The sequence below is a fragment of the Bombus pascuorum genome, chromosome 6 (genome assembly GCF_905332965.1).
Source record: "Bombus pascuorum chromosome 6, iyBomPasc1.1, whole genome shotgun sequence".
In the NCBI taxonomy this organism is placed as follows: domain Eukaryota; kingdom Metazoa; phylum Arthropoda; class Insecta; order Hymenoptera; family Apidae; genus Bombus; species Bombus pascuorum.
In genome coordinates this window covers 14,461,038-14,471,414 of record NC_083493.1, presented here as the reverse complement: position 1 = coordinate 14,471,414, position 10,377 = coordinate 14,461,038, and the positions used below count along the sequence as shown (strand labels likewise).

Genomic DNA, 10,377 nt, shown 5'->3' with positions numbered 1-10,377 from the left:
CGAGGCGTCGGCTAAAGGCAGCTGCATTTGCGTAGGACGTTTTAAATAGGCCGATGAAACGCGTATGCAGTGCGTACGTGAAAAAATGACGAATCGTTCGAGGAATCGTGGGTGTAAAAACGAGGATTATTAAGAAGTAATGTGGAGAGCGGGGTGAAAGTATCGCGCGATTCGTTCGACCGCGAAGGTTCTGTTTCTAAGCGGAACAGCTGTTCCACCCCCTCCTGAGCGTCTGTTCGAGAGATCTGCTGGTATTCGTTCTATCTGAAGAAACTATCGTGCGGAGGTGGTTTCGAGAGAGCAACGGTGAAGGTAGGTATATACGAGCAGCTGGATCGCTAAAGACTCGAAAAACTCTCGGTCACGCCTTCTCCCCTTATTGTTCGTATCTAATGCTGTTCTCGTTCGCTCGAGAAAAAAGATCTCCACGGCGGAATGTTTCGTTTCGCCATAACATATTACCTGGTGCTTAATTTTTAATTGCATACGACCGGAGCTACGTTATTTTTCGTCCAGGTAAATCCTTCAAGTTTCGTGATGGTCTTCTGTTTCCGTCAGAGAGAAAACGTTCTTGTTCACCTTGAGTATGGAGCTTGAAAAAATAACCGAAATTGCGCCTTTTCTCTGAAATTCCTCTCTCAATCAACCGTTTATGGTTTGCGAAGTATGCACGGATGTACGTTGAACAAAATGTCACGGAACATTCCCAGTGGACAGAGGCCAGCGATCATGTAGTTTCTCTTTTCTCTATCCTTTTACTTGATCGCACGAAAGGTTAATGTCGGGAAATGAACGAAACACAACGTTACACGCACGGGTACAAGGTGGAGAGGAACATCCTGTGTTAAACGCTCCCTCCTCCTTCTCCTCTGTGGTTCGGTTGCATGCACGATTTTTCTGTCACGGATAAACTAGCTCAATTACTCGTAATCGTCCTCGTAGAACGCATCTACCTGTTTAACGATTGCCGTCTGCGACGAATTTCGTCCCTCTTGGTTAAAATTTCCCATCTAGTATTTTATAATTTTTCAAGATATATGGAAATGTTTGACTTTTTTACCCTTTAAGTAATGTTACGTTGTACATGCTGTTACGAAATTAAAAGTAAATATCTTGAAATGAAGAAACGCAAAAATGGCATAAAAAATAAAAAGTATTCAGCTTGTTCCGGATTTTTTTTTTTTTTTTTTTTAATGGAAGATGGGACATCTTAATTAAAGAATTTTTATGTAATTTCATATTTTCCTCAATGTAATTGGAGAAATGGAATTTAATAGAAAGAATCTCTTCTTCCTACGTTTGCCTATAAATCACAACGCCACAAGTCACTACTCAACATCCACGACTGAACATCTTTTATTCACGTGTGCCGTTTACGCTTACCGTAGAGATTTTAGAATTTTGAGAACATCTGAATGCCGGCAGTTGGCTATATCACCCCCTTCGCCATTTATTCTTTCGGTCTATGACAAGCGCGATACATAAACGGGACGTTTCCATCTGGCAACTGGAAAGAGCAGATTTTAACGGAATCGTCAGCAACAGAACTACGAGATAAACGAATATATTTCTCAAAAATGTCCCGTCAGTACCACGTGTAGCGAGAAAGAATTACGGCTGAAGTATCAACAGTAGAAATCGGAAAGAATCAAAGTATTAACTTCACGCGCGATGCAAGGAGTAACAGGAAGGATCACGCGCCTCGTGGCGTTGCGAGCAGATGACCAAACATGTTGAAATATATCGAGTTTCTTTGTAATGGTACATTTATATACTAGGGCCACACGAAGGATTCTGTTTGTTTTCGGCTTCCTTGTGGTAAACGTGCACGTGGAAAGCCAGCTTTGTTTTCTTACGCACGCTCCAGGGTACCTGAGTGTACAGGTGATTGCGAACACGTTCTCCTTTGTTCAATCTCTCTTTCCCTCCTCGTACTTCTTCAGCCGCTCCTTTCTACTCTTCTACGTACTTCCTCAAGTTGTTCTGACGCTTGATAAAATTTTCCAGCAGCTTCCGGAGATAAGAATCTTCATTGACACACGAAACAGATCTTTTTAAAAAGAAGTTTCTCTCTCCGGAAGAGATCACGTTTCTGGAATATCAAAACGATTGCTTGGTAATAATCGGATTCTTATAGTTGGTCGAACGTTAGACGATGCTAGGCGGCTGTTTCCTTTGATGTTTGTAAAGATACCGACCGATGTACGTTACTCCGATGATGTTGGGTGACGTGCCTTGACCAAAGAGAATTTACGAAAAAAGGAAGAGCAACGCTGATCGGGCTGTCCTCTAAAGTGACGTTCTGTTCCTTTCTTTCGTTCGGAGCATATGCTGCCAGCTGCTCGGACTGCGCCGCGCCGGCCAAAGGGTTCAGTCTCGAATTTTCAAATTCCATTCTTCGCGATTTCTTTCCACGCACTTCCTACGTCTTTGTCCGATTCTGACCGTCCGCGAGTCAGCTGTTGATCGTTATTTTTTAAATTCGAGCATCAACGTTGTTGCTACCTTGAAATTTGAGTGTTCAAAATCACGAACGAAATCGAGGATCGTACGTAAGATTCTTTCGTTAGAAAAACGATCGTTCCGGAAGAATCCAGCAAATTGCTTGTCCTATCAAACGTATTGGATGATCTTTATTTCTTCGAATTCAAATCTCAACGTTATGACCTCGAAATTTGAATGTCCAATATTATAAAAAGAATTAAAAGTCTTTCGTAAAATTCGTTCGAAACCGAACGTTTCGAAAAAATCCGGCAAATTGCTTACCGCTTAAACGTATTATCTATTAGGGTGTGCAGGCGTATGGAAAATGATCGACCCTGTAATCGTCTTGGGTTCGAGTTAAAGTTGCCGGTATTAACTACATCCTGACACAGAACCCCTGCGGATCGGTTTCTCTCTAATTTTCGACGATGCACTGACGTCACCGTGTTCCCCGTGTGTTCCGGTCTGTATGCTCGGGACCGGAAACAACGAACTCGTTGGGGAGCGCGGAGCGTTCAAACTGAAAATCCCCCACGGATATCGATGTTCTCGCGTTTAAGCAAGGAGGAAGTTGATATTCCCTCGAGGACTCGACGGTTGCCCTTAGAAACGAGACTGAAGTAAAGTCTGAAAAGCATTCAAAGCCTATGATGTTTGTATTATGCGATTTATTGCTTTTCTATGAGAAAGATGTAAACGGTAAAAAAAGGCAAAATGGTTTTCGTTATAAAGTATGACATGTATAATGTCCGCGATAAATAACGTCTATCACGAGCTTCCTAAAAACTGAACAATCATGAGCCACTAATGATGTTGCTCGGTTATAATGTGGGAATATCGCAAAACATCTTTCAAAGCAATCACAAACCTCGGTAATAATCGTTACGGCGGCTGACCATCGTGGTCACGGTGTTCACCTGTCCATACTTTGGTCACACTCAAAGCCGCTTTACACGTATATGAACACACGTAAGCTTGTGTGCCCGCATGATCTACGGTGTATGGTGTTTTTCAACTCGTTTTCTGTAACGGTCGAATTTACCCTCATCGCATGGAAACCGTGATATATGTACAACGAAGCACATTCGTACACATTGTTCATAATTACGACATTACGTTCGTTAGTTCACCTACGATTCGTATTAATTGCATACACGGTTGAAACGAAATAGAAAGGGTGTTTCGAGGCGACCGATCCAGTGTGATACCAAGGATAACACCTTGTACCGAAATGAAATTACGACCTTGAACGAATTTGCCGACATTCACAATGCGCCATGCAAAACTCGAACCCCTATCGCGTTGCGTACAGTGACACAATGTTAGTTTCAAAATTCTACGAATCGGGTATAAAAACAAGATATTCTGTTCAAGGAAAAACTTGCGAACGGTGTAATTAAAATTGAACGATCATCGAGGATTTGCATTTGATCGACATCAGGTTGTATCGTAATCATTGCTGTGAAAAAGAAAAAATAATCGCAATGACGCGATGGTCAATTTTCAACACGAAACTTGTTCCTACATCGGCTCTCCCTCTTTTTCTGCCTGGTCCACCTGCTTTCGAACGATCGTCTTTTTTTCCTTTCATCGCAGAACGCTCGGCTTCCCGCGAAAATACATAGTACGTATTTTTAACAATCGGTCGAATCACCCTTCGAATTCATAAATTATCAAATAATTGACAAGCTCGGACGCAACTTTTTATTTGTATCACAAAACCTATTTCTTTTCGTCAAGCTGTAAATTATCGAAACGCACGATCAATCTACGAAGATAAATATCATTTGGAGTAGTTTAGACATTGATTCTATCAACTATCAACTCTCGATCTTATCGGTTCAAATAACTATATTTTTAGCATCGTAGCAAAAGTACAAGCCAAGAAATTGGCTAAATAAATGTGGTATCTTTTATTTCCACGCGCGAAGAATCGCGATGATAAAAAGCTGAGAATGATTTAGAGAGGAGGAACCGCGGCACACACTCGTATAGGAGAGTATTCCGCGCGATCGTGATCGCTCTATACGTCGTGCTACTTAGAAAAAAATAAAAGGTAGGCTTCATGGCGCGAGCCTCGTCCCTTCTCTGACCAAAATCGCTTAGCATAATCCGTTGGACGGTTCGAGGGACGAAAGTGCGAGGGAGACGAAGGAACGAGAAGAAAAGCGTGATTGGTAAGTTGAAAAAGACGAGGATATATTGATAAGAGAAGGATCGAACGATAGTGAATGCGCGCCATTTTTACTGCGCATCCACGTTGGCGCACCAATCAGATTTGAATCCTGGAAGTCGGTGGAAGGGCACCGAACCTCGTGGCTTCGGCAAACGGTGGGCTCGAAAGAAGCCTCCTTGCCTTGAAGATCCAACCAGAACGAGTCTGACCGTCGAACGGTGAAGACTAGAAGTTGCTTATTTAGTTCGGTTCTCGTGACTTTGCAAGAAAGATAGCGACGAATTTTCGAGAAAACTTGACAGAAAAGTGGAGGAAAACCGATCGAAATATAAAAGGAATAATTCTTCGAGGAACGCTGAGCATATGAAAACGAAGAAAACGGACCTGCACACCTTCGAATTTATCTACAAGATAGGAAATTCGTCAAGACGTTCGAACTTCTGAAGCGGAGAGCGGAGGATCAGAGCAAAAGTGTTTCCTTGCAAGTTGATAATTCGATTTATAAAAACAGAAGACGTCTTCGAGATGCTGGTAGCTTCGATTTGTCGCGAAGTTCACTTCACAGTGTTGTCCAGTACTACGATGGCTTCGCGCGTACCACGTTGCCTGTTCGGCAAGCCGAATTCAAGGGAAACCGTGGAAATGCTGCACGAGGCGCTCGATGCGGAGAGAAGCAAATTTGCGAAACGATGGGGCGTCGATCCGCGATCCGAAGACAAGGAGAACAACTACCAGAGAAAACACAACGACAAGTACGAACAATCACCGAAAAAACGGAGCAATCCGTACTCTAGACAAACCAGCATGCACGGTGAGTACAGATTTTTCGACAATTTTCTTCGCTCGAGTGACGAAATAAATGGTTTCTGGGTAGTACGTGATGCATCGAGCGTGACTCAGCATTACCTGAAAATTTCATGGAGTTTTATAAGTTTTCTATAAATGGAAACAAATTGTAACTGAAAGTATCCTTTTTTTCAATATTTCTGACAGAAACCATCAAAAATTTCGTTTAGAACTGATCGTATAGATAGAATTTCGTTGTTTTTAATACGAATTAATTTACCAAGTAATTCGGTAATTGTAAGTTTTGAAGCGGAGTAAAATAATGAATCTGAAATAACATTTTGTATGAGAAATGTGTATAACGTGATATATCTGGTGGAATATCGACGAAATGGAAATGAATTTGATAAGCTTGTTAGTACGGTGGTAAGAGCATCGTAGATTTTTGGCGGGAAAGCGACAGCGTTTGGCGAGGAAAGGGAAGGTAGAAGCGCAAGCGCAGGCCGGTCGCGTGGCTCCGACCTGTTTTCTTAGTCTAGCCTCGCTCCGCGTCTCTTCCGCCTTCTCTCTCCCTCCATCTTCTGATCCTCCCAAGCTTCTGGTTTTACGCGACTATCCAGAAACTTTCGACCCTGTCGGCTAACCACTATCGCTTTCCAAAATTACAAACCCAGCAGCGTAGTTGGCCCTCTGGATCTTTTCTTTCTCTCTTACACACACACATACACACGTGCGCGCGCGCATGCACGATACCGCCTCCCTATTAACATATAGCTCGTGCATCTTTTCATACACCAGAGACGTGTATCGTTTCGTTTGCCACGATCTTTGCTCGGTTAATTCACGTTGCGGTTCAATTGGTCGATGAAACACGTTTCCCGACTGCATTGCTAACAACTGACGCAAAAGTTGGAATGACGAATCGTTATAAATAAGAAAGCGATGTGCAAGCGGATAGAAGGTCTAGAAAGTGTTCTCATAGGTTGTCGAATGAATCACGCCGATGAGTCAGGCATGTTTGAAGGCGGACGAAATACCTGAAGGGTCCTCTGACTCATCGAAGGGCTCCAGTTTTCAAGGAGTAAGACGAACTTACGATCGCATTCCTTGGATTCCTCGGACCTAAACGCACTTTGCAGTAGTTTTACCATGTACGTGAACGGTCGCTCGCTGCACAATGGATATCATGCAATGTCGGCCAAGTGCATATTTCGCGTGCGACCATTCGTCACTAATACTTTTACTCTAATTACTTGGTTCATTTTATTTGCTCGATTAATTCTCTATTCACCGTAGCTTTTATAAACGAGATATACAGGACGTTCTTAGCCGATTGATACGAACACGAAAGTATTTGCATGTTAGATATTTTACAGAAGTACCATCGTGCGTGATAACAAGTCGCTGTATTATTCTTTGACCCAAAGTATACGAGGAGAACCGTGAAAAGTCAACGGAGCGAAACACTACAACAAACCCTTTCCCACTTACACCTGTTAACCTCCGCTATACCGCTGCGACGACTTCGGCGTCTTTTCCCACGATTAAATCAGACCCGCGAACACGCGATACCAACGGGACCTTTCGAAGGTCGTATACCACCTGTCGCAATACCCGGCTCCTTACGATCGCATTTGCATTTCCTTTATCCATCCGTTTCTCGTTACGACTATAAAGAGCAGCAACGCAGGTTAAAGATACTCCCTTACTTCTTCCCTTCTTTCTCCTCATATACGTGCGGATCAACCAATCAAAAACTTTAAAGCATCGTCTTTGACCTTTGAGAATTGTGGCGCGTTTCGAATAAAGAGAAGAGAGATTTAGGTATGTTCTTTAGAGAATCCAAAGGGAACTGACCTCCTTTTGAAATCCTCGGGTGGAAATTCTTCGTTCGATTGAGAAACTCTCGAGAAGGAAGGAGGGTGTACATCGAGGATCCACGCACAAAGGTAATCCCGATCTTTGTTCCCAAATCTTGCTCGGAACATATGGACAGATAGACGTTGCCCTCCGCGAAAATACGCAGTTGTAGGATATTTTGTAGATTGGCTAGGCGAGGAAACAGATGTTGACAGACGAAATTCTCGACGGAATTCAAGCCAGAGGAGAGAAACTAGAGGACGTTAGTTAAGGAAGCTTGGTTTCGCGCGCCATATGGCAAACCAGTGCGAAAAGGGAGGACGAGAGAAAGGATCGTGGTGTCCTCGACACATGGCCGCTCCTTCGATTTACTCCATCTCTTGCACTTGTCATTATCGCATAGAATCGAGTCTCTTAGTTCGTATACCGTTAATATCGTTGATAATAATCGTCCCGCTATTATGTTACTCGATACTCGTTTCCCCGATTACTATCTTTTTCAATCATCGAATAAAATTACGTTTCTTCATTTGGAGATTGTCGATATCGTTGATAATAGTTTCAACTCTAACCTATTTGATCTTTCAATTCTCTGATCGCAACTGCTACTTTCGATATCAATTCTCAAGCAGAATTAAGTGCCTTCATTTTAGGATTGAATCGATATCTTTGATAATTGTCTCGCTTTTAATTTACTCAACTGTTGGTTTATTTTATTATTTTCAATTTCAATCGTCGAATAAAATCAAGTTCGCTAAGTATGTCCCTAAGTTCAATCGATTTTCGTTTCCTTAATCCTGATTGTTTCTCAATTTTGTTAAAAAAGAAAAAGATTACAAAGGAAGAATACAAAGAAGAAATAGTCAGCGTGACACCATTAACGCGAAATCATACCTGCTGAGTAAAGGAAAGACAAGAGATTGAGTAAAAAAAGGAAACAGCAAGGGTGCTCAGGTGACTACCTGATCAAAAATAGGGTGTCCACAAGACGTTTTGTTCGTCCGTGGCTTTTGTTGTGGAAATTTTTGTGCTTCTCGCGTAGTGTGTTCCCCATACTACGTTAAACTGCGTCGCAATAAACTGAACCCTCCAGCTTTACAAGTGTGTCGTCTCCTTTTCGACGAAACCTTACGACTTATCTTCGAACAAAGATATGGCAACGGTTTTCATTTCAAATTTCTCATTCTTCTTTCTTTTTACGGTAAACTACGGACTAGACTATCGAAATTACAAACGAGTTAATTCTAAAATTTATTATGCATCGAGCAACGCGCGTATCGTACTTTAAATTTCAATTAATCGCAAAATGTGCATACTAATCTATAACTTGACCCATTTTGCTTATTGCAGATTATTGGCGAGCTCGGAAGGTATGCGAGGTGAATAAGAAGCCTCTTGCTTCATCGGTAGATGCCTCGAAGCAACAAAACGAAGCGTCGAAGACGTCGAAGACGTCGAAGACGATGAAATCATCGAAAAAGGCGGCACAAAACTGAGAAAGCGAGCTTGTATTTGATTGCAGCTACTTCATCGTGACGAGAGCGTCGCGGATCCTGTATATTTATTTGTCATCGCTCTTCCGTGATATCGTCGTCATTGTAAATTAACTGATCGTCGACGTTATCCTCGTTAGCATTAATTGTCAATTGTTGAGCATGTTATTTCTGTAAATAGTTCGTCGGGTGATATATATGGAGGTTTGGATGAGCTCGCTGTAGTAGATGTTTTGACTTAGACGAGATAGAAAAATTCTTTCGTCGTAGTCAAAACACGAGATTATTGTTAATGGAGATATAATGACGTGTGTAATGACAAACGCTTTTTAAATCAATCGCGGAGCGAGCCATCGAAAGCCTGATTCGGTTGATTCTTCGATGAATCAACAATGCAGCGCCTCCAAAGAATAACTGAATATGAAAGAGTTGAAAACTCCATGCTGTTTGATCTCGCCTTCCGAGATACCCAAGTCCTACCTATATCTGAATAATTAATAATATAAAAAACTCTAGTCATCTAGTCATTTAAGGAAAATTAAATAATAAACGATCGTGCTTTCATACATTTCCTCTGTGTCTATTCATTTATCCCCTTCCTCGTAATTAAATTAGAATTCTAAATGAAACGTCCGTTGATAGTATGTAATTGTTGGGTATTCGACGCACGAGAGTCAAATGGAATCATCGAAAATTAGGCAGCTGAGGAATACGAATGCTATTTTGTAACGAACATTTTGTAACATTCACCTGGATTCTAACCATGACGGTTCGCCGCGATGCACGCATACAGGGTAAATTATAGGGTGGCACAAAATAATGATCACGAACGTTACCAAGTAGAATTTAAAATTTTAATAAAAATAAACTATAATTCCTACGCGTAAAATATGAATAATCTCGTCTAGATTATTATTAATCGTATTGTACATCATGAGAAAATAAGACAAAAGACGTTCAAACAGAAGAAGAATGACGATTACCGCACGATTTTTTTGGTAGACCCTGTGTAGGTGCGTGTCGGAGCATTTACTTATCTTTGACGTGCTATGAACATGGGGGGTGGCAGAACACGGTATACATATATATGGTTAATTATAATGCGTGATGCACCATAGGGTCTTCTACCATGGGGGAACCTTACGAAGGGAAGCAGCTGGTTCGTGCTTTTAATGGCTGTCATCCTAGCTGGTCATTTCGATAATGGTAACTAATACGGCTGGTTCCTGAGGTCTGTACTTACAATCTTGTTAAATCGAATATCGGCCGAAAGCTCGAGTCGATCTAACGATTTCCCAATCGTAACGACATCCAACCAACACTGTCAACGTCTAATAATTTCCTATTTTCGATGTTCGGTATATTTTCATGCATACGCGATATTGTTTATGGTTAGCGTTAAATATGCTTGATATTAAGGGAGACGAAGCGCTAGAATCTTGTATCGCAGCTTTCGAGTATAATTGGAAACCTAAAACAGGACGTGACCTCATCGGGTTATTGTATCCAAGATCGTTAAGGACCCGGTCGTTGCGATATCCAATTACTCGAGAAAAGAGAGAAGAAGTTCTGAGTGTA

The 10,377-nt window shown here is 41.7% G+C and overlaps 1 protein-coding gene across 1 annotated transcript; it reads left to right on the top strand.

Annotated features, from left to right (window-relative positions):
- The first annotated feature begins 4,836 nt into the window (after positions 1-4,836).
- LOC132908456 (uncharacterized) lies at positions 4,837-9,371 on the top strand. Its single transcript, XM_060962498.1, has 2 exons — positions 4,837-5,471; positions 8,657-9,371. Exons 1-2 carry the CDS (start codon positions 5,186-5,188, stop codon positions 8,800-8,802), a joined length of 432 nt encoding a protein of 143 aa, XP_060818481.1. The 5' UTR covers positions 4,837-5,185; the 3' UTR covers positions 8,803-9,371.
- The last annotated feature ends 1,006 nt before the right edge of the window (positions 9,372-10,377 follow it).

Coding starts and splice junctions, on each gene's coding strand:
- LOC132908456 (XM_060962498.1), top strand. CDS start 5,186: ATGCTGGTAGCTTCGATTTGTCGCGAAGTTCACTTCACAGTGTTGTCC. Junction 5,472..8,656: donor TAGACAAACCAGCATGCACG/GTGAGTACAGAT, acceptor TGCTTATTGCAG/ATTATTGGCGAGCTCGGAAG.